The following is a 24940-nucleotide window of genomic DNA, read 5'->3' on the forward strand; positions in this document are numbered from 1 at the left end:
TTCTGAATTAACAAATCTGCTTGTAAAAAAACCCCTTTTTTAAAAAAACACTTCATCAAAAGAATTGTATATTATGCATGGCAGTAATTGTTTTCTCTTCCCTTTGCTGCTGGTTTGGAAGTGGGAGTTTGCACATGGCACTTCTGCGCATGCAGAACCAACTGAATACCACCTCTGATGTACAGGTCCAATTTACAAATTAATATATATATATTTGAACATTAACCAAATTTCCAGTGTATCTTCTAATTGAATTTTGATTCGACAGAGTTCACAGTAAGAGTTTGATATTCAAAGGGAATTCATATTTCCATGATATGCTTACATATAATTAATGACTATATGCTTTTTTAATGCAGGATCAGTTATTTTTTCATGGGGCTAAAATCATGACATTGAATATGAATAACTATATACATCCCATTGAAATAATAATGAAAGACAAATCTCATGTGTTTTTAAGTAACTGGAATTCAGTTTAATTCCTTCTGACTTTAGAAGGATTTAAAGCACTTTAATTCCTCTGGATTGTAATAAGTGTTACTTAAGTGTCTTCATCTAAATGAATTTACACTACATACTTCTGACATTCAAGTAAACTCAAAAGGACTATAAAATAGTTCTGAGAACAAAGTATGTTATAGCATCATTTCAAAACACTGCAAAATGGGTGGAAGAATTAAAAACCTTGCAGAAAGAAACAAAAACGTAAAAGATCACTGAACCTTTCTTCACCCCCACTCACTCCCCTCCACTCAGTTCTGTTTAAAGTGCATGAATGTGTGTGTTTCTCCCCACTTAATGTCACTGCAACTCTTGCAAATAATTAATTAAATCCAAACATTTTGGCTCATCTATGCAGCAACATCGTTTGAAAAATAAAAAAATCCTATTAAGTATTCATCTAAATGTACCATAAAATAGCAGCATTAACAACATCTATAATGAAATGAAATGGTTAGCAGTGCTTAAGATCACCTGACATACATCCAAAATGAGTTTTCATTCCTACCGCAGAACCGGGGAGGCAGTAGCATACAATCCATAAAGAGCTGCATATACATGGAAGGAATAACTGTGCAAACGGTACAGGGATTCTTTGAAGCTTAAGTTTTGCAGCTGTCTGTGGAAGAGAAAAATGGCCTTTCGACTGGTCTCTTTCAGCAGCAAAAGCCATTGAAGTAGAAAGCTTTGCCCTGTATGCACAATTCCTCCCCCATGTATACACCTACTTTAGTAGGTGGTCAACAACATAATATAGGTATATCCTGGTAGGAAAGCTCAACAAATATCTCCTCCTTAAAGCTGAATGTGAATTCTAAAAATTATAAATCTGACAGCTAAAGAAAAAATCCCACTAAAACAGGCATGTATCAGAAAAAGAGCAAATTTCCATTTGCTACGAGGCTTACACTACTGACCGGTGCTCCCCACACACATAAACAGCACTAGGTCGGATACGTCTTCTAGCTTGACCAGGTAGCTGTGGCAAAAACTTGAAGTACTTGGGCACCAAGTCTAAACACGCATCATGAAATTTCTTGATTCTCCAGTAGTAGATGAGTGGGTTCAGAGCAGACTTGAGGTAGCAAAGCCAAAGGAGCCAGGTGCTTATCTCAAAAAAGTTGTGCTTGTGATAAAAGTGGCTGTTAAATGTGGCAATAAGGCTGTAGGTGGTGAAGGGGGCCCAGCAAATGATGAAGACAATGAACAAAATCAATATGGTGGTGAAGGCACGAGTTTTAAAGCTCATATCAATATTCATTTGAAAAGGTCTCTGGAGGCTCATGAGACCAAGTTTACTAGCTTGACTGAGGCATATGCCATCTGGGTGGCTGTGGATACGAACCGCATTGTGCCGTACGGTATTGAGAATGCCCATAAAAGAATATAACATTACAGTGAATGGAATGAAAAAGGAGACCAAAACCACCACTATTACATAGGCGCGGTAACCCGGGTTTGTTGTGTAGCCAAATACACACTGGGGTGCTTTGGAAGGTATCTGTAGGCTGGGGTTCCCCACAGAGAGTGGAAAAGCCACAACAAAGGCCACGAGCCACGAAGCAGCGATGAGGACTTTTGCACGGTAAGGGTTCAGCTTGTCCTGCCTTTGAACTATTATGAGGAACCTGTCAATGCTGATGATGAGTAGTATGGCAACTCCTTCGATGACAAACAGCCAGAAGAACATGGCAGAGACTCTGCAGAAGACATCCCCGAAAATCCACTGGGTAGTGATGATGGTTATCAGAGCAAAAGGCATGTTCAGCACAGCGAGCAGCATGTCTGCAAAAGCCAAACTAGCTAGAAGAATGTTAATGGCAGATCGCATCGCAGTCTTCTGGTAAACCATAAGGCAGACGACCAGATTACCCACAAAAGAAATAAGGAAAATAAATATCATGGCAGCAGAAAGAACAATCTGGAGTGGTAGACTCAAGCTTGTGAAGCCTTGTAACAGGAGGGCAGGTGTACTATTGATTGTCAAAGGAGCTATCTCAGTAGTAACCATGGCACCCAAATGGTATTTCAGTAGCTGAGCTGTGCCCTTATGGACCAAGATCAACGGAGTGGTAATATTGGCATGGGCATGTTCATAGACAATAAAAGTTGTGTTTAATGACACAGGATGAGCTGGTGTCAGCGTTGCAGGAAAAACCATCACTTCAGCAGAGGGAGAAAGCGACTTCAAGGCATTTTAATAAATATGACGGTGTCATGATGCAGGGCCCTTGGCAAAATTATAGTGACATAACCAGAAGAAGGAAGGTTGACGGGTACCCTTCATGGCAGTGCTTTGGTCTGAAAAATCAAATAGGAACCAAAATGTTAAAACAAAATATCATACTACTGAATGTACCAATACTTCTGTGGACAAAAACTGTGCTCCTCAACATTTCCTGCATTATCCAGCACTATCAAATATTTAAATTGGATGTACAGGTACGCCTTAACCTATGGCCATAATGGAGCCCAAAATTTTTCTTGCTAAGTGAGACATTTGTTAAGTGAGGTTTTTACCCATTTTGCTACCTTTCTTGCCACAGTTGTTAAAGGAATCCATGTGGTTGTTAAGTAAGTAACAAGGAAGTTACGTAAATCTGGCTTCCCCCCATTGACTTTGCTTGTCAGAAGGTCCCCAAAGGGAATCACATGATCCAAGGACACAGCAAATGTCACAAATCTGAGTCATTTGCCAAACATCTGGATTTTGATCACATGACCATAGGGATGCTGCAACTGTGTGAAAAACAGTCATAAGTCTCTTTCTCCAGCGCTGTTGTAACTTTGAACAGTCACCAAATAAACTGTGATAAGGTGAGGAGTACCTGTATATAATTTTAAAGAAAAACTGGATTACAGCAGCTTGCCACCATACTTTTCGCTAAATGTCTCTAGGCATGAGAAACTAATGACCGTCAATCATGGCCTTACCACTAAACTTTTAATTAAAAAGAAACCCTTTTCCTATCAGTCTCTGTCAGCCTGTGGGAAGCAACTATGGCCAAATCTGGGTGGGGCATTCAAAGGGCTGAGGAAGGTGGTGATGTAGAGAAGGGCATTTATGTGAAAGCATATGCATGTTTGTGTGTTGCATTTCTGTCAATGGATATGTATGTAAATATATGTTGTTATTGTTTGGGGGGAGATGAATTTAGGCTGTGATCCAGAAGGAGACAGGCTCATGTGATGAGGATATGTCTAAAAGGAATACTGTGCATACTGTGAACTCAAACTTATTCCTATTAATTTATTTTCTTTATTTCTGACCATTCCCAGTCCATTGTATTCATGTAGCTCTCATAACACATATTTTGTGTATCTTAACCTGCCTTAATCTGAATTCACAAAATTCACAAAATCAGTTTATTGATTTAAAACATATTGATAGCTGCCCATCTTACTCTATGCGGCTTCTAGTTGTACTGTTAGAGTCAAACCTCTTTTTCATGCACATGTCTAAGAGGACAATTGCAAGTCTGTCTGCCTGCTTCCCCGTCTGTCTTAGGGCAATAGAGCTTACGTTACGGACACAACTGTGTTTGTTATATTTGAATAGACGCATTTCAGAAAAAAGCATCATCACTCATTATTCAAAAAATAGAGAAGATCACATCTAAACTTCATTGGCTCGTTTATAGAGAAGGGGTGTCAAATTCGATTTCATTGAGAGCCACATCAGGGTTGTGTTCATCTCAAGGGGCTGGGAGGGGGGGCATGGCCAGGATGGGTGTGGCCAGGTCAAAGTCATTTATCAAGGCTCCGTTTTTCGCCTCCTGCAACCCTCTGCCAGCAAAATCGGAATTCGGGGAGGCCCCATGCAGCCCTCCCGGACTTCATTTTTGGCTGTGATGGCTTCCATCAACCCTCTGCCAGTGAAAGTGGAGCTCAGGGATGACGCGCACGGCGCTCTTCAGCTCCATTTTTGCTGGCAGAGGCACTGTGGGCCAGTCCTTCAATGTTTCCAGGGTGGGCCAGCGGACCAGATCTAAGCACCCCATGGACCAGATTCGGCATGCGGACCTTGAGTGTGACACCCCTGAACTAGAGGATGCAATGGAAGAAAGTAGTTCTGCTTTCATGAGAACAAGCATATGGATCATACACACAATATGTGAATACAGTCTTAGAGAATAAGGAATTATATGATACAGTACCCATAATTCTTAGAGCATCAGTGCAGGAAACCACATGACACAGCTGACTTTCCAAATGCATACAAAGAAATCAGCAGGGCAGGTTACAGATGGTGCTGGATATAGGAGCTGGATTGAAATTCACCTGGACGAAAGAGGAAGAATCTCTTGGAGTGCAGGAAGCTTGGGAGGGTAGAGTGAGAATATTGGAGAAATAAAGCAGTTGTTGAGGATCGAGATTATGAGAGAATTTTTATATAATATATTATACATTATTTCAGATAATCAAGTTGTGAGATGTTTGTCAGCATTGGTCCTCTTTTTAGCTTCATTTGTCTGCTATTCCCTGCTTTTTAGAAGTGGACCCACATGTTAAAAACTATTCAATATCCATCCAGAAAGGAAATCAACAACCAAATTTTGGTAGCATTCTTAAGGCTACCTAATATAGGTAAAGATAAAGGTTCCCTTCTGACATATGTGCTAGTTGTTCTCGACTCTAGGGGGTGGTGCTCCTCTCCGTTTCAAAGCCGAAGAGCCAGCAATGTCCAAAGATGTCTCCATGGTCATGTGACTGGCATGACTAAACACTGAAGGCGCATGGAATGCGGTTACCTTACCACCAAAGGTGATTCCTATTTTTCTACTTGCATTTTTACATGCTTTCGAACTGCTAGGTTGGCAAAAGCTGGACAAGTAATGGGAGCAAAGTCCATTATGCGGTGCTAGGGATTTGAATCACCGAACTCTTTCTGATCGACAACCTTAGTGTCTTAGTCACTGAGCCACCACGTCCCATTCTACCTAATATAAATACCAAAATAAAATTAGACATGTATACATTATATATATATATATATATGTATGTATGTATGTATGTATGTATGTATGTATGTATGTAGGTAGGTAGGTCTCTAGTTGTTCGGGTTTTCTCCCGCGTAGAATTGGAGATGTCTTGGCGACGTTTCGACGAAGTCTCATTCGTCATCTTCAGGCTGCTTCAGACTACTTCAGGTTTGGTGTTTCCAGGAGTAGAGACTAGACTTCGTCGAAACGTCGCCAAGACATCTCCTATATATTTAAAGTCACAACCCCTGGTATGCCCAAATATGGGAGGAAGGTCACACTTCCATTCTCTGTCCTTCGGCTCGTCACCAGAGACCATCCAGACAGAAACCCAATATTTTTTACTGTTGCCTTTTTGTTACATTTGTTATGTTTGTGCTGATAAATAAATAAAGGGAGACTAGTATAGATCTATTTCAAGCTATTTAGCTCTCATCAGCTAGCCATACCCTTGCTGGGAATCGAACCTGTGCTCTATTGCCTCTTAGGCAGATGTGTTAACCACCTTTCACCCTGGCCTGGCTGATAAGGAGTCGAGCTCTGTAGCTCAATGGTTAACACATCTGCCTAAGAGGCAATAGAGCACAGGTTCGATTCCCAGCAAGGGTATGGCTAGCTGATGAGAGCTAAATAGCTTGAAATAGATCTATACTAGTCTCCCTTTATTTATTTATCAGCACAAACATAACATACATACATACATGCATGCATACATATACACACACACACACACACACACACATACACACACACACACGTATGTATGTATGTATGTATGTATGTATATATATGTATCTTATACCACAGTAAGCCACACAGAAAGTACACAGAACTGTCAAATAAAAACTATATAAATTATTCTGAATATGTTTGGGGAAAAGATACTCATTACACATGTTTATTAAGATTAGCAATACTTGTTCTTCTTACAAATAAGTATACTTACATTTACAAATATAATGGAATATAAATGGTAGCAGAAGAGCACTCTATATATATATATATATAAATAATCAAATACTAAATAATTATCTTGAGAGTCAATATTATTTCATTCACAATCTGAATAATTTTATCTTTCACTTTCTTATGGAACTATTATGTTCAAGTACATATAGAAATATATAGAACTATTATTGATCACTCCGATCAAAGGCTATCCATTTCATTATATAAATAATATTTTCATGCCACATTCTTTTACAGTTGAAAATTCAGTTTTAGTAAAATCCAATGCAGTTAAAATCAATCTGCTGTACGTCTTGTTTCTCCTCATATACATTTTTCTCAGTTCTCTGTTTTACAGCTCACTTTATTTGAATATTAATGCTATTGGAACATGAGCTAAAGTTAATAATTAACACCATGTATGACCCCAGCAAAGAAAAATTATGAAATTTGACTGAGATGAAAGAAATTGTTTTAGATGCATTTCAGCCAAGGTTTGCTTTAGACCAAGTTCCAAAACCAGTGGTGAAAAAAAACATATTACCACTATTTTCATTACATTTTCATTTCATTCATGGTGGAATAAATCAGCATAGAAATTTCTAGCAAGAAGCCCACAAAAGGAATAGGATGAAATAATTCAGCAAGCAGTGAGTAAAGTACATAGTAACAGCAATTGCTCATAGGGGACTACTGTCAGAGTAACAAAGATTTCAGGTAAAGAATTGCAAGTACAAAAATAAATAAAGTCCATATGTTCATATCAGAGGTGGTATGCAGCTAGTTCTGACAGGTTCTGGAGAACCGGTAGCGGAAATTTTGAGTAGTTCAGAGAACTGGAAAATAGGCTGGCCCCGCCCCGCTGCCTCCCAGCTGATCTTCTTTTGTTGCCCTGAACAGGAGACCGGAGTTGGAAAGCAGGTTAGTGTGTTGGGGAGGGAATATGGATTTTGAAGTATCCTTCCCCTGCCATGCCCACAAAGCCACGCCCACAGAACAGTAGTAAAAAATGTTTGAATCCCAGGTTCATATGCTTTAATTCTAACATATAAGCTAGGACACTGATGACGAACATATGCATATCCAAGTGGACACACCAAAAGTGCCAACAACTGACAATTATTATCAAAAGCATGCCTTTCTTATGCTATTTGTGGAGGCATTGCAAGAATGGGGTATGCTCTTGTGTAGCCTCCAAAGCCTTTGAAAATCATGTGGAGAATAGGGCATGGCTTTAAGCAGTTTTTGGAGGCTGTAGGAATCGCAGAAGGGCATTCTCAGAAACTGCTTCAAGAAATAAGGCCTCTTGGTGCCTTATAAACCTGGTGAAGCCTTAGGTAGGCCTCTTTCAGAGAACATGGTTTGAAGGGACACAATGAACCAGAGGGCAATTGCACTGTTTGCCAAGGCTTATGGCCTTTTTGTCAAGCAGTGATAATGCCAGAATTGGAGTCGAGGCGTGGGCTTCTTCTACTTCAGGTTCAGCCTCAGCACTGACAAGAGAATAGGGGTAAATAGAGAATTATTTTTCTTTGTTCAGGGATGTATGACATGCCAACAGAGTTAAGTTAGGTACTCTCCCCATTTTTGACACACCAAGACTGAAAGGTTCATTGTCAATGATCTAGGATAACTCAGTCAAAAGTACATGAAGTAAACAGAGACATAGAATGCACTGCTAAGATTATTCTTCATTAGAGAATAATTTAAGATAAAGATCCATTTTAAAGAAGTGGTCTGTCAGTTCAACTAAACAAGATGGCATAGGAATTAATTAAATATTATCAGGAGGAAAATATCTAGAAATCTGAAGAACAGCATCTGTAATTAGATGGACAAACACATTAAGTTGCTTCATGGAGTTCATATATAGCAATATGTGTGACAACATATGACTATACCAGTGAGGTAAGTTGAAACACTCTCCTGATTGTCAAGAGAGAGGAGGGCAGAGTATTAATCAATTCCAGGAAAAAACCCACACAACTGTCTCCATCTGTATTAAATGGCTGCATTATTCACAGAGATACTTAGCCGCAGCAATTCCGTATGACCAATAAGCAAGATGGGTCACCAGAACAACTGCTTTTGGGAGGATTGTTTGTTATGTATGTTTTTTTTTACCTGAAACTAACAATGTATAAACATACCCTTAAGCACTGAAGACTCATTTCAGCAAAAATATGGTCTCCTTTGCTAACATGAATATTTGTATGTACCATAATGTGCTATGGATCTTGCTGGCTAAAAGCAAAAATATGCCAGCAAAATTGTCATACTAATATGTAACAGCAAAGGAATAGAAAGGTTGATGAAGAAGACATTATTTTTCTCTTATCTTTTCTATTTACAATATACCTGGTTTACAATGTATGTATGTATGTATGTGTGTGTGTGTGTGTGTGTGTGTGTGTGTGTGTGTATGTATGTATGTATGTATGTATGTATGTATGTATGTATGTATGTATGTATAGGTTCGAATCCCAGTAAGGGTATGGCTAGCTGATGAGAGCTAAATAGCTTGAAATAGATCTATACTAGTCTCCCTTTATTTATTTATCAGCACAAATATAACAAAGGCAACAGTAAAAATATTGGGTTTCTGTCGTGATGGACTCTTGTGATGAGCCAATTGACAGATAATGGAAGCAGTTAGCTTCCTCCCATAATTGGGGCATACCAGGGGTTGTGACACTAAATATATACCTTCCTCCCTGGCTTCAGCTGATAAGGAGGAGACCTGTGGCTTAATGGCTAAGACGTCTGCCTAAGATGTAATATAGCACAGGTTCGAATCCCAGTAAGGGTATGGCTAGCTGATGAGAGCTAAATAGCTTGAAATAGATCTATACTAGTCTCCCTTTATTTATTTATCAGCACAAATATTACATACATACATACATACATACATACATACACATATACATACATACATACACATACATATATACACACACACATATATATATACATATACACACACACACACATACATACATACATACACACACACACACAAACGAATACAAAATATGAGTGGAAACCTTTGAAGGAATGATTTGGTTGAAGGAATGATTTGATTCAAAAGATATTAGATTGAATCAATCTTATTAGTTTAATCATGCACTTTATACCATTGTGTTTTGCAGGGATTCAAGGGTGATTCAGATATTCAATCATCGTTTTGGCTTTGCAAATTTTAATCCTGTTGCAGCTTTCCCTCCATAGAGGGATGAGCAGCAACTGAAATTACATCCTGGCATGAGTAGTAGGATAAACGATTTGGTCAGCAAGCTCTTGAGTTTTACTGGTTCTATTTCAGAGAAAATATGATAAAATTGCATTTAAAACCAGCCAATTAAACTTCACTGACTTCAGAATTTTCAACACTTGCATTTTAAATGAATCTCAAAGGTTTCATATATTTCTAATAAATCCATAACTATGTTCAATACTTCTACATAGAAAAACAAGAGCCTAATCAATTGAAAAGGACTCTCTTAAAAATTTTAAAAGATACATTCATAAACTCTGTTCAAAATATGTGGGGGGAGGGAATTAATTGTAAGGTTTTTGAAATTCTTTATTGTTGTATTATTAAGCGAATGCTTTATCCCACATTTTTAAATGTTGTTGATGTTGATGTTTATTTTATTTATATGCTGCCCTTTTCCCCCGAAGGGGACTCAGGGCGGCTCACAACTCAACTAAGGGAGGGGGATACAGACAAAAATTAAAACAACGCGCAACAATACATAATTTAAAACACACAACAGTCATACCATTCGAGAAGGGGGTAGAAGCTTTTTAGCCCCAGGCCTGTTGGAATAGCCAGGTTTTGAGGGCTTTGCGGAAGGTCTGGAGGGTGGTGAGGGTTTGAATCTCCATGGGGAGTTCGTTCCAGAGGGTCGGAGCAGCCACAGAGAAGGCTCTCCTCCGAGTAGTCGCCAGTCGACACTGGCCGGCGGATGGAATTCGGAGGAGGCCTAATCTGTGGGATCTAATCGGTCTAGAGGAGGTAATTGGCAGCAGGCGGTCTCTCAAGTACCCAGGTCCAATACCATGAAGGGCTTTATAAGTGACGACTAGCGCCTTGAAGCGTATCCAGAGACCAATAGGCAGCCAGTGCAGCTCGCGGAGGATAGGTGTTACGTGGGTGAACCGAGGTGCACCCACGATCGCTCGCGCGGCTGCATTCTGGACAAGCTGGAGTCGCCGAATGCTCTTCAAGGGCTGCCCCATGTAGAGCACGTTGCAGTAGTCCAGTTGCAAACGCCACAGATCAATTGCATGATATATTTTAAATTTTTGGTGTTTTGTAATAATCTAACAGCTCATAGTAGGAACTGAATTAGTTTTTTGTACTGTTCCAGCCATTATCAAAAACCACACAAACAAGCAAAGGCCCATCCACGAGATGCAGGCAACATATGAAACCACATGCCTCCTGATCCATGGAAAAACCTCTCTCCATGGAACCAGTCCCTGGTGCCCAAAATGCTGGGGGCCACTGCTTTACAGCACTCTCTGAGAGGTTATCAATGTCAGCAATTGCCCCCCAATAATATGGGTCCTCATTTTACCGACCTTGGAAAGATGGAAGACTGAGTCAATCTTGAGCCCATCAGGATCGAAGTCCAGGCTTGGGCCGAATTAGCCAGCAACATTGCATTCTAACCACTATGCTATGAAATCTAATGAAAAGGCCAGACTATTTGGCCAGACTAAAAGGCCCTCCTTAACCTTTTTAAAAAACGTTTCAAAAACTATTGTAGAATTTTAAATTCAGAGGTATTCACTTAATTAGTCTATCTGTAGAGGATCAAATCACAAAAAGACAGTAATAAACACAGGATATAATATTGACCCTGTTTAATTCTCATTGTTAATCCATGAGTCATTAAGAGAAAAGAAACTAGAAACATATAAAACTAGAAACTTTTTTTCTAATTTATCGCCATTTATAAGGAATGCTAAAAATAGAGGCGATAGTTTTAAAGGAGAAAAAAATAGAAAAAAATTACTTTTTCTTGTTATTACTTTGTTTTCTTATTATTACCAGACTGTTCTTTGTTTGTTTCCAAAAACAAATGAAACGGAAAAATTGTAAAAATGCAAAAAGGAGAAAACTTCTAGAGAAACATTTATTTTAAAACAATGATTGCAAAATGTTCATGTGGTACTGTATTACCCTTTATACCTCAACTGTAGCAAGAAGATTAGAATCAATTGCTGAACTTCCTTGTGTAAAAATGATAAACATTATAATTACTATTGCTGACTTTTTATCTAGAGATCTTGCCTAAATTTAAAAAAAACGTAAATCTATTTTATTATATTGTTGGTAGTTTTTGTTTTTTTTTCTAAAACTTTAGTTATGCCAAGTTGCCAAACTGGCAAATCTATTAAGTCCTAAGTCTCTTACAAAAAATAAGAATTATTTCCATACTAAACATGAGGAGTGTGTAAGAATTCTGACATTAGATTTTGATAATACCCTGTTTCCGGGAAAATAAGACCTCCCCAGATAGTAAGCCTAATCGGTCTTTCAAGTGCATGCACTAAAATAAGCCCTCGTTCAAAATATTGCAACACAGCAGCAGCCATGAGGTCACCATGCTCACCACCTCCTGCATCTCAAAATAATAAGACCTCCCCGAAAATAAGGCCAAGTGCTTATTTTGGCATCAAAAGATCTTGACAAGCTGGTATAATTAACAGAAATAAGGAAGATTAATTTTAATAGCAGCAAATGTGAAGTTCTAAGAAAATCAGTGCTGGGGGGGGGAATTGACACCATACTGGTATATGTACAAAGGAATCTGGATGTCTTAAAGGATTACAAACTAAATATGTGCTTGTAATAAGAAGTTGCAAGAAAAAAAAGTAAATGCAATTCTAGGTTGTATCAATAGAAGTGCACTATTAAGATCAATAGAGGTCATTCTCTATTCTGCATTGGTAAGATAAGACCAAGAATATTGTATCCATATTTCAGCACTGCATACTAGAAAGGACATTGGTAAACTGGAACAGGTTTACTTGAACATTTGAAGGCACCAAGTATGTTGAATCCGAAGAAGAAAGCATAACATTTGGATTAGGTATCATTTATCAGGATTGTAATAGTGGATTTTGGCATTCCTTCATATCTCTTTCATGTTATAATTCTGAATTTAGCATAATTATTTTTATAAATTTTTATAAAATTTTTAAAAATGCTTACAAATTCAGCTATTTTCCAATTTTGATTTATCTGTCTACATGGATTTAAATTACCAGCTCCAAACAGCATATTCTGTGGACATTCTTCTGTTTCCTTAGCAACACTTTAATCCATCTGGCTGCGGGCTTTTAAATTTTACTACCACCTTCCTATCTATATTAGAAGTCAACTAAAAATAATATATACTAAAATAATTAATTGTGCTAATAAAATAAATAGGGAGATTAGTTCTCCAAAATCTGAGAGTTCATAGCCAGTCTGACTAATGCTTTAGGATGATTTGAAATGTTGCACATCTATCCCTGCCAAACACATAACACTATAAGCTACATACTGTAATCAACAAAAGTGAATTCCTTGCTCTTTATGAAATAAAAGCTTAGAGGAATATGACTTTACAGAGCAAAACTCATTCTGAATCCGCAAACCTGCATTAGCAGACTATGATGTGACAGCTTTCTAAGCATAAAAAAGATCATTTTCAAAGTCAGCTCCACATAAATTATTATAGCTAGAATAGTCTTTCAACAACTACCTCTTCATAGCTTTTTAAAAGAAAAACCTCTGTTTCAAAAGCACTCACTGAGCTGCTCTTTACAATAGTTTCTATTTTACAGTTCTCTGGTTCCTGGTTTATAGAGTTCTTCTATGAACTTCATCCTATTTTTATTGCCCATTTATTTGCTTCAGCTTCTTTGTCACATTCCTTCTTTATGTTGTCTGTAAATCTGTTCTGCATGTTCAAAGCAGATGCTATTTATTGCATACCAAAATATTGTCTAGCCAACCTTAAATCCAGATCCTGAATCAATTTCAATAACAACTTTTGGGGGTCTTATCATCTAATTTTTAACGTTTCCTTTCCCTAGTTCACTTATATTTTTTACTTAAATTTGCCCCAACCAACTAAGATTTTAAACTTTTTACCAGCAGAAATTTCAGCGCTTAAAATCACAGTCAGGGAGAAGAAGCAATCAAGTATTTTCATCTTTTCATTTTTTTGGTACAACAGCTATGCGCCAAAGCTATTATATTATTTTATAGTGTCCATAACTTGCACTTAAATCACTTGCTCTTCATATTTTCCCATCAGAAATCTACTTTCTGAATTTAGGGTTGAATTTCGTTTGATAAGTTGTCCTTTTGAAATATATAACATTCATATGAATGGAACTTAAGAGTAAGGCATCCATAATATTGTACATGTTAGAATACCAAATAATCACACATCAAAACAGCCTTCTCAGCTATTGTACCCTCTAACATTGAATATTAATTGATATTAATTAATATTAATAGAAACATCTATATTATCTTTGAATGGAAGTCAGAAAGTTAGAGAGAGGATCATACAGTCTGACTTTTTAAAGTGCTATACAAGGAAATACTTCATTTTGTGAAACTATTTTTACTTTTTACTGTACAGTGTGCTAGACTCTTGTCTTTACAATTTTTTTCTTTCTCCTCCATTATGTTAATGATATTGCACAAGGAATATATGCTCTGAAAAAGGCAATTTCTATTCTTATGTACTTTTGGTTCTGCAAACAAAAGATGCCAATATAAAAATATTTTCATTGGAAATGAGATTTCAAGCGCTTAACTGCAATTAATGCACTTGCAGCCTTGACTGAGTATCCTTCTCTCAATCATTTATATAGTTTGACTGATCTTAAAGTTACATGTTACAACAAATAATAATGTAAGCAAATTAAATATTTTGAATAGTATCCAAAGATTTTACTCTATGAAAAGGCTCCTTCTGTAAATATGTTTCCTTTTAGAATGGAATAAAAAGATGCTGTATAATCATTGCATGTCCCCCAAATACTGCAATGTTAAATAAGACAGGGAAACAAACAAACGAACAAACAAACAGTGAAAGCATGTGAGAATTTTATTTATGCCATAATTGCTTTGATTAGGAACAAAACATTAGGAAACAAAACTTTAAACCTTCAAGTTTAGGCTGCATTCACTTATAACATACAAATTGTAATGTAATGGTTTGAGGTGTTTTTGCATTCTATGAAATTTTAAAAGCAAGCTGCTTTACAGACTGAAAATAACTTCAACTCTTCTGCAGTTTAAAAAAGTTGCTATAAAGACTGTGATGGTGAACCTATGGCATGCGTCCCACAGGTGGCACACAGAGCCCTCCCTGCGGGCACACCAGGCATCACCACAGCCCACCTCAACTGGCTTGCACGCATGCCTCACGCCAACCAGCTGATCTTCGGGTGTCTGCCATACATGCATGAGGGCGGGGCGCATGCAGGAGATGCACGGGCACATGAACGGGGGACAGGGTGTATGCATGGCAGTGAAGCGCATGCACAGAGGGTGCTCGCATTGCATTTTGGGGGTTCACCTTTGTTGGTGCAGCTGGCCACAACTTCACCCCGAGACACTGGCTTGCCACTGCCGCCTCTTTGCCGGCACGAAAGACCTGATGCCACAGCCTCTTTGCCGGCACAAACGGCCTGCTGCCACAGCCTCTTTGCAGGTGCTCTCTGGTGGTGGCCATTTTTCCAGGCCCAATATGGGGCACATCAGCAAAGAAGCTGCAGGGACAGGCCATTCATGCCGGCAAAGAGGCTGCAGCTGCAAGCCGCTTGTACCGGCAAAGAGGCTGAGGCTGCAAGCCAGTTGCAACAGCGAAGAAGAGTGGCAGGCCAGTGTTTTGGGTGGAGTCATGCCCAGCTGCACCAACAAAGGCCGGAAGTATCTACCCATCGTGTTTTGCTTTCCAGATTGGTGCAGGAGGCTTTCCAGGCCCAAAATGGGGCGAAATGTCCCATTTTGGATCTGGAAAGCCTCCTGCACCAACCTAGAAGCCAAAACAGGATGCGATGGGAGGGCAGGGTGCATGCCCAGGAGACGCAAGTGTATATGTGGGGCAGGGCACCTGCGTGGGGGGCATGCATTGCATTTTGAGGATTTGTGCATGTGCTTTGGGTACTCGGCACTAAAAAGGTTAACCATCACTGGGTTAAATATCTCTTTTAAAAAAGAAGGCCTACTATCACAGAATGACTGACAGTATTATACTATATCAGGCTTTTCTGATTTGATGTCCTTCAGATGTATTGGTGCAGTGGTTACAATCAAGGATGGATTAGGGAATTTACAAGATTTTCTGATCTAGGGATGGTCAAAACCTGGACATATTGTGGCTGTGAATATTATCTGTAGTACTTATTTTGTGTCTCCAAATCATACCTCAAAATTTCCAAATGCATCTAATCTTGAGATTTAATACACATACTATACTTTGCACTCTACCTCTCAGAAAGCAAATTAAAAAAAAGGAAAGAACATGCATATCAAAACTTTCAATCTGAACCCAAAAGCAGGTTACATTTTAACATATGTTACAGAAATCTTTTTTTTTTTTTAAAGAAAAGCCAAAAAATGCTGGTAATCTCTCAGCAATGAAGAACAAGCCTCTTGGAGGCTGTGTTTTTTCTTTTATTACTCAATTTTTTATTCATTTTGTTATTTATTTTAGTGGGTGTTTAAAAACACTATCAAAAAGACACAGAAAAATATATTTACAAGCAATATAAAATAAAATTTCAAGGGGACAATACCATATATTAAGAGTTTGTAGCATTAATTTAAAATGTTAAAACTATTATTAAAATAAAGTCAATACTCAATAATTAACTCAAGGACCAATATAAAAATGAACTATTAAGAAAATGTTCTATCAAATCTAAAAATTCCATTCTTACACAATGATTCAATTAGAAACCAAGTTTTTTGACATTGATATATACTCCCACAGTATAATTTGTAACTCTTCTGAGAGAAAATGATGTGTGATTTCCAATAAAAAGGATAAAATGTCCTGACAGCTATTATTATATGCAGAGCTTATTCAATATATATTTGTAGGAAGGAAGGTTTACTAACGCTTAGCAAAAACTTAGCTGACAGGAAAGAGAAATCAACCTTTACCTTTTGTTTCATTCTATAATAAATCATCTTCCAGAATTTTCTTTAGAACACTACCATCAGATATGAATGATCAGACCTAATTATTGGATTTCTAAGACTTTTTAGAATTTTGACAATCATTACTTAGAAAATACATTCACATTAAACATATCAGTTTTCTCTAGATATAACAATCCTGGTGGATTTAACAGTTGTCTCCCACTGTTGTGTATTATTGTCGTGTTTAAATTCTGCATCTATTTAATCATACATATTTAATTTCTGAGTAGTGTTTCAATAACAATTTATAAATAAGATACATGTTCTGAATTTTGTGTTATATGTTTTTCAAATCCAGTCAGGTATCTAACTATTCCATTCTACGTTTATAATTTATTTTGGACTAGCTGTTCCTGGCCACACGTTGTTGTGGCCCAGTCCAGGCATAGTGGGGCGGCGGCTGTTGGTCAGGACTCAGGGCTGCTGGGCTGGGCGAGGCTGGTTGGGGGAGCCGGGGTTGTTGGCCTCGTGGAAGTTGTTGAGCATCTCCTTGGAGGAGCTGCGCTTGGGCTCCCCCAAGTCAGTGGCCCGGGAGAGTGAGACGTCCAGGATCTCGGAGGAGAAGTCCTTGATGTGCCGCCTCACAGGGCACCCAGGGGCCGCCCCAGGCCCGCTGCACCTCAGGCTAACACCGCTGCCGCCGCCCTGTTAGAGCCACCTTGGCAAAGCCGTAGCTGGCTCGCCGTGAGGGGAGGTGGAGAGCGTGCGCGGCCGGCCGGGCTGAGGAGACGCTCCACCTCTGCCTCCTCTGGAGGGTGGAAAGGGGAAAAGGTGCGGCTGCAGCCCAGCCACACATATAAAGGGACCGTCGGGACGAAGCTGGAGAGAGGTCGAACTGTTCCGAATATACTATACTCACTAAATGAACGCTATGGTAAACGACACAATGCAATGTCACACGAAATAATTAAATCAAAATGAAAAAAAATCGAGATCTAGAAAAATTCAATATAGCAATGCAATCGGAAACATTGAAATGGAATCATGAAATATTTAGTATAGCGCGTGTTGCTTTTACGTCCACCAGATGGTGCTGGAAACATTGAAATGGAATCATGAAATATTTAGTATAGCGTGTGTTGCTTTTACGTCCACCAGATGGCGCTCGTTTTCAAAAAGCATGTTTTTACAGAAAATCATGTTTTTATCTGTCATAAGTGTGACATCTATGTAATTATACGTACATAAAAATTCACATATTCGAATGCAACGTTGTGTCAAAATTTCAAAGCAATCAGTGAAGAACTTTAGGAGATTAGCAATTTTGAACAAACAACCATTACATTTTTATTTATACAGGTTATTATACTATTTATTTTAAGATGCTAAAAACATAAGGTAATTCTTATAATTCTGAAGTAAGAATCTCAAATGTTTCATCTTCATTTTATTAAGAATTAGGTCCAGTAGCCCATATGAATTATCTTAATATTTTTGAAAGGAATGGAATTCACTTTCATGAAAATAGCTATATAATACCAAGGCAAGTTGTGCTCATTTTGAGTTGATTTTTCTGTGTTTTTCCATACTTTTAATTTCTACTTATGGTTGAATTATTTCTATTTGGTTGTTCTATCAAGACAAATATATTTATGTAAACTGTCTGGGAATACTGCTATCTCACCAAAAATAACCCTCTGTAATGTGATTTAATTCAATCCTTGTTATAGGCTGATAGTACAGTTCAAATTTAATTCTGTCTACACTATTCTTTTAAGTCTTATAAAATATTAAGGTTAGTTCTTAAGTTCAAAAATGGCATTCCTGGGTGGGGGGGAAAGGTGCCCATTTTCGGAACAATGATGCAGGCAGTGTGTTTGGGAGGCCTGCAGAGTGCTCCTGAGGGATGTGGAGGGCAAAGATGCTCCCATTTTTGCAAAAATCAGACCCGTTTTTCACCTCCCAAACCCCCCATATTTTTGCCCTACTCAACCCCTAGGAGCACTTTGCAGGCCTCCCAAACATTCTGCACGCCCCATTTTTGCAAAAACCAAGTCTGTTTTTTGCAAAAACTGGATGCACAGGACAGGGTTTCTGGAGGCCAAAAATGGCTGTATTCAGTGTGTAAGACACACCAACAATTTCCATCCTCTTTTGGGCGGGAAAAAGTGTGTCTTATACTCCGAAAAGTACGGTAGTTATTTGTCTCTGTCACTTATTTAATACCATGCCTTCAATTCTTATCAGGATCATTTGAAACAGAACATTGAATCTACTAATACATTCATTTTACTGTTGCTTTTTTTTCCCTAACCAGGAATTTTCACCATTTTAAAATACCTTCCATGGTATTTTTCCAAGTCTATGAATAATTTTTCTGAATTGCTCTTTATTGGTTTGCATAAATTCACAGATACAGGTAGCCCTCAACTTACAACAGTTTGTTTAGTGACCATTCAAAGTTACAATGGCATTAAAAAAAGTGACTTATGACTATTTTTCACACTTATGTCCGTTGCAGTGTCCCAAGGTCATGTGATCACCTTTTCTGACCTGATGAGCAAAATCATCGAGGAAGCCATATTCACATTGCTGTGTGCGGTCAATTATTGATTCTAAAGAAACCTTTGGATGAATAAGAGTTATTTAAATCATTAGTTTCTATTTTTGATTTGCTGGTATGATTCCTGACACTTTATTTTCTTGTCATAACTTTCTTGTGAAAGGCTATAAATGCCAAGATAAATAAGGAAGGAGATATCTCCTTTGTTCAAATGCATTTTTGAAAAAAGTCAATTGACCATTGTTTTAGATTCTTATTCTTTATAAATACTCAGGTAAGAAATTCTAATTTCAGTTCATCTTCCTCAGAATTGTGAATATAAAAGGTCATCCAACATTTCAAAGTTTCAGCCTTTGAGATAGACAAGGGCAAGAAACAATCACATCAGGAATTCCAATACTGTTTACTGTTGTAGGGTAGAATTTCAGAATCTTGAAAGCCTGTCACAATTTCTCTCTACTCCATCCTGTCCCCAACAATCAAAGCATGGGAAGTTATTTGGGGTTTCTCTGTCATGCTCTTAGGTCTAAAGCACCGGTGTCAAACTCGATTGCGTCACATGACGTATTATGATGTATCACAACTTTGCTTTTGTGGAGCCAGGATGGATGTGGCCTTCGGGTGGTGCATCTAGCTAGCCCATGGGCCACCAATTTGACAGGCCTGGTTTAAATAATCTCTTCTCAAACTAATCCCATCATGATTCATTCCTTCCTTCCCAATTCCCAAGGCCAGATCTACTTTCCTTCACAAAAGACTTTCTCTGTGTCCAGAAAAATAATTGTACTTTTCTTATTTATATTATTAACAGCATTCAGAATACATTTGATATTATCCTTTGCATATTAGAAAGGTCAAGTGATGAATAAAATTCAGCAGTGCCTGATAAGTGCATGATTCTGCCTGATGAGCCGAGGTGGCGCAGTGGTTAGGGTGCAGTATTGCAGGCCACTTTAGCTGACTGTGATCTGCAGCTCAGCGGTTCAAGTCTCACTGGCTCAAGGTCGACTCAGCCTTCCATCCCTCCGAGGTGGGTGAAATGAGGACCCGGACTGTGGGGGCAAGTTGCTGACTCAATTTGCTAAAAAAAATTGTAAACCGCTTAGAGAGGGCTGAAAGCCCTATGAAGCGGTATATAAGTCTAATTAATAAATTAATTAATTAATTAATAAATCCTTCCTCATGGCAAGAAATTTTTATTTCTTTTATTTACAAAGAAGGAAACAATCTAATTTGCCCAGAGTATACAGAAGCATGCATCTGGCATTGTTTGATCTCATTCATTACTTGTGCTAAAGTGTAAACATAATTTCTTGGAAGGTAGATATTTTTAAAGATAAATAAATTTGAGATACAGTTCATATTTCAGCAGATTTTGTCCTCCTTCCAAGGAAGAAAAAAGTGAAGCAGATTTAAATGCTATAGCCTGGGCTCAAATAAAGTATTAAGCCATGATATGTTTTCTCCAACATAATGTAACAAATGGGCCAACCACTGTGGTTTGTAAGCCATGATTTTTTATAATGTTGTATTAACCAATATACTCTGGCTTATTCAATGAATCAGGTTAGAACAAACTTGTGTGGAACAGATATAACTTATCCCAACAAGAAAATCACAGCAATAAAATATAAACAATATGAAGTCCCTTCGGAAGATGTAAAATATTCGGCAGCCTTACCCAAACAGGTGCTCTTTCTGAAGGGCATAAGATGAAAACTGATCAAAATAATACTCTTCTAAATAAATCCTTTTCTAAATATATAGTATTACAATATATATATATATATAAATATTTCACTTTTTATTTCCATTTGAAAAAATTCCAGCTCCTTTTAAAACAGCTATTCTCTCTAATACCCAATGTTTCTAATAAGATCCATATTTCTTGCTATTTGTTTCATGATGGATTATTTTTAAAAGGATGGTAACCTAAGATAAATTGTCTGAACTATCTTATATTCCCTAATCCTTCGAAAAGTCATTCCTGTGCCTTATTCCTCCATCAACTTAATCCATTAGTTAGTTACTTTTAACTAATGTGTGATTCCACCATGAACAAAATCTACTATTTATTTAAACAAGTGTATATGCTTTTAAAAAGCTCATATTTAGGATCTAATTTGTCACAGGTGAGTTGAACTAGGTTTTGCCATCTGTTATCTAAGAAAAGCTAGGCAGGCTGGATTGGCTAGTATTTCTCTGAGGAAAAGGAAATCTCAAGGCTGCAGACCAGACTGAAGAATTTTAAAAAACTTAAAAAAGAAGAAAACCATTGCTAGCAAGAAAACTAAATGATTGCGTCTAGTATCTCACTCACTTCTTTAGAGGAGCAAATTTGACAATCCTCTGCCATCCTAAATAAACATATCCAAGCTGGTATTCTTTAAACTTTAAATATATTCTGATAAAGCTAGCAAAAAATGTTATATCCCAGAAACAGGTGTGGGATACACAGATATTTATATATTCGCATAGCAATCTAGAGATGTATTCTTAAACTATCTCCTTCATAAATGTCCTGTTGATCTGACTTCCAAACAAGTATATAGAGACACTGGCTAACACTATGAACGTCCAGTCCTGCATGATTCAGCTGAACTAGTTCAGAAAAAAGAGAAAACAAGAAAATTGTGATGAGGAATAATCAAGAGATGGTGAAAATTTGAATTTGGGTTATTACTTTATTCTTTCTTGCTGGCAAGACAACAGGCAGCTCTTTCTACTCTAGACTTTTGCCAATCTGACACTCTTCAAGTATAAAAAGGTAAAGGTCACACATATGTCCTAGTGGTTCCCGACTCTAGGGGGCAGTGCTCATCTCCATTTCAAAGCCGAAGAGCCAGCGCTGCCCGAAGATGTCTCCGTGGTCATGTGGCGGCATGATTAAACACTGAAGGCGCACAGAACGCTATTACCTTCCCACCAAAGGTGGTCTGTATTTTTCTACTTGCATTTTTACATGCTTTCAACTGAAGGTTGGCAGAAGCTGGGACAAGTAACGGGAGCTCACTCTGTTACATGGCGCTAGGGATACGAACCGCCGACCTTTCTGATTGACAAGCTCAGTGTCTTATTCCCTGCATCCTTAAGATACTATAAGGGATGGTGTAAGTCAGTATTTCTCAACCTCAGCCACTTGAAGATATGTGAACTTCAACTCCCAGAATTCCCCAGTCAGGAATGCTGGTTGAGAATTCTGGAATTGAAGTCTGCACATCTACAAGTGACTGAGGTTGAGACACACTGGTGTAAATAATAATCACACATCTTGAGAACATCAAGATAAGAAAGGCTGCTATATATGAACCCAAGATTCTGGATGATTTCTCTTTTTCTGTATGAACACCATTAGGAAAATAGTGTTTTGTTATTCAGATTGTGTAGTTATAATTCATATTAGTAAGGAATATGCCAACAAGGAAGAAAGGGTTAATGAAACAATTGTTGGCTCTGGTTGCATCCCTATACTTTTACCAAGACTTCTGGAACATAGGATTCTTGAAAGAAATTAAGATATAAATTTTAGAACTTTTAAAATGTGATCAAGCCTGCCATTTTTTTTTCAGAGATGGGAAATTTCTGTATAGCCAGCAAAACTCCTTGAAATTTGAAAGCTTTTAAAAAAAAAAACTAGTTGTAGAATTTTTTTACCAGAACACATTAATACCATTTCATTCCTCAATTTTCAGTTCATCTGCACAGAAATAATAAACACGTTTTTACAAGACATAGTGACATTCTATTTAAATGCCTTTTAACTTGTAACACTTTAGAAAAAGCACAGGTGCACCCGTGCGCGCGCGCACTTTATTCATTACCTATGATAACCAAACGATCACTGGAGTTTAATACAGCCTAATTAATTACAGGCAGGGTAGGTTCCCCAATAGCCATGGCTTAGTTGTGGAAGCCAGCCGCAAACTTGGGACACATCAAATCACACCGTTTAAACTTCAGGGAGGTTTATCCACAGGTACGTAGCCCTTGGCAGACCGAAGGACGCCAGGAACTTCGAGCCTCACCCAAACCTCGCCATTTAGAAATCAGGTTGGGAATTTAAGAATCCGGATCGCTACAACGGCGCTGCCCGCTTTTAAAGCAACTCAGCCTAGGCACCGCAATCGCACGATCGCCTACCTCGCATTCCATACCTGATCCAGTCCTCCTTCGCTCGTTACCTTTTCCGAAATCACCCGAGGGCTTTAAATTCTCAACTTTCTTTGAGTCTGGGTGCGCGCGCGTGGGTCTCCTTACAGTCTTCGGGAGTAACTCATCTACACTGTTGTCGTCCCCTCCGCAAAAGCCAGCAGGAGAGATCTGAACCTCAACTCCGGAGAAAAGTATACCGAAGTGCTCGCAGAGAAGTCAGTCTCCCCTACAATCCCCACTCCGATCCACTGCCCAGAGCCAGCTTTTGCGGGAGATCCCCCTTCCTCCCAAAACTCCTCTTGGCTCGCCTGCTCGTCCCGCCGCTTCTGCCTAGACCCATCGTGCCTTCTCCTTTTTTCCCCTTCAGCCCGGCCCCGCCCGAGGTTTAAACCTCACCAAATTGAAGGCGCCGCAGCCCAAAGGAGGTCGGACCCGAGGCAGTTTTCTCCTCGAACTTTCCTGGCGTCGGGTGGCAGGAGCGGCGGCGGCGGCAGGTAGGTCTCTTGTGCCCCGAACTGGAGAGAACAAAAGCTTCCAAGCCAGGGGGGGAAAGAGGGGACGAGCAAGGCAGCGAGGGTGGACCATTGCCTGCAAGCTGGAGGGTCTCCCCGGCTGCAGCACAAGCCCGCCTTTGCCACCCTTTCCTCAGTGCAGCCTCCCCGCTTCGGAGAAGGATGGAAACAATCGCCGCGCGGCAGGGGAAGGCGAAGGAGCCCGTCTGCCCGCCACAGCCTCCTCCTCCTCCTGCCCTCTTCAACCTCGTCGTTTCGCGAGCCCAACTCGCCGTCCCCAGCTTTCGGGGCGGAGTCCGAGGCCGAAAGAGGTGGAGACTCCGGGCTCCGGCCCCCAAACGTGCGCGCCAGCAAAGGCGAGCGCTCTCCCAGGGTGCATCTTCCGGAGGGCCGCGGGGTAGTGGCGCCGGCAACAGCTACGGAAGGAAGGGTCTTTGGGAAGGCAGGGGGCGGGTGGTTGGGTATGGGGTTCCCGCTAGTGGAGGTCCAGGCTTCGCTCCCGGCACTCCCCGCTTCCTCTCCTCTTTCCCTCCCTCCTTCGGCTCCGAACCCGGTGGCGAGGAATGTGGGTGAGAGCAACCCGGGCTCGTGCGTGCGCAACAGAATGGGAAGCGGGGGCGTTGCAGCTGTCGCCGCCGCCGCCGCCTTCAGCCCTCTGGAAAGAGAAAAAATTGCAGTTGGCTTGGCCCGGCGTCTATCCGAGCGGAGAGAGCAACCTTGCTCCTCTTTGGGGGCGAGTGACTTTAGCCCGCAAACGGATGGGAAAATTGGGAGAGCGGGGAAAAAAAGGCGGAGTGGAGGAGAGGGATCATACCGCCACCCCAGTCAAGCTTTGTGTGCGTGATCGGGAGGGGTGGGGGGGCTGAGAAGCCGCAAGAAAACACCACACACCGGTGTAACAGGTGTAACGTGTGAAGACTCTGACCCTTATTTTTCCCACGTGAATAGGTAGGGAGAGGGGGATTTATACTTATTTGAAGCACTGGGGAGACTTTTGGAATTCGGAAAAAGGCCTGTGGTGGTCTAAGTGCGCCGTTCCCCCAAGAAGCAGCTCTTCGGATCAAATAGGAGTAGAAACGAGGAGGGATGATTGCACTTTATCACTAGATCT

At 39.5% G+C, this 24940-nt stretch overlaps 1 protein-coding gene across 1 annotated transcript; it reads right to left on the bottom strand.

Moving 5' to 3' along the window:
- On the bottom strand, positions 1-24732 carry LOC116507111 (probable G-protein coupled receptor 63). The gene is made up of 3 exons (XM_032215053.1): positions 23714-24732; positions 4662-4823; positions 1-2805 (listed from the first exon to the last, which is right to left on the bottom strand). Exon 3 carries the CDS (start codon positions 2663-2665, stop codon positions 1409-1411), a length of 1257 nt encoding a protein of 418 aa, XP_032070944.1. The 5' UTR covers positions 2666-2805; positions 4662-4823; positions 23714-24732; the 3' UTR covers positions 1-1408.
- Positions 24733-24940: the final 208 nt, after the last annotated feature.

The sequence above is a fragment of the Thamnophis elegans genome, chromosome 4 (assembly GCF_009769535.1).
Source record: "Thamnophis elegans isolate rThaEle1 chromosome 4, rThaEle1.pri, whole genome shotgun sequence".
NCBI lineage: Eukaryota > Metazoa > Chordata > Lepidosauria > Squamata > Colubridae > Thamnophis > Thamnophis elegans.

What these genes read in the sequence shown, in the direction of transcription:
- LOC116507111 (XM_032215053.1), bottom strand. Translation starts at nt 2,665, where the DNA reads ATGGTTTTTCCTGCAACGCTGACACCAGCTCATCCTGTGTCATTAAAC.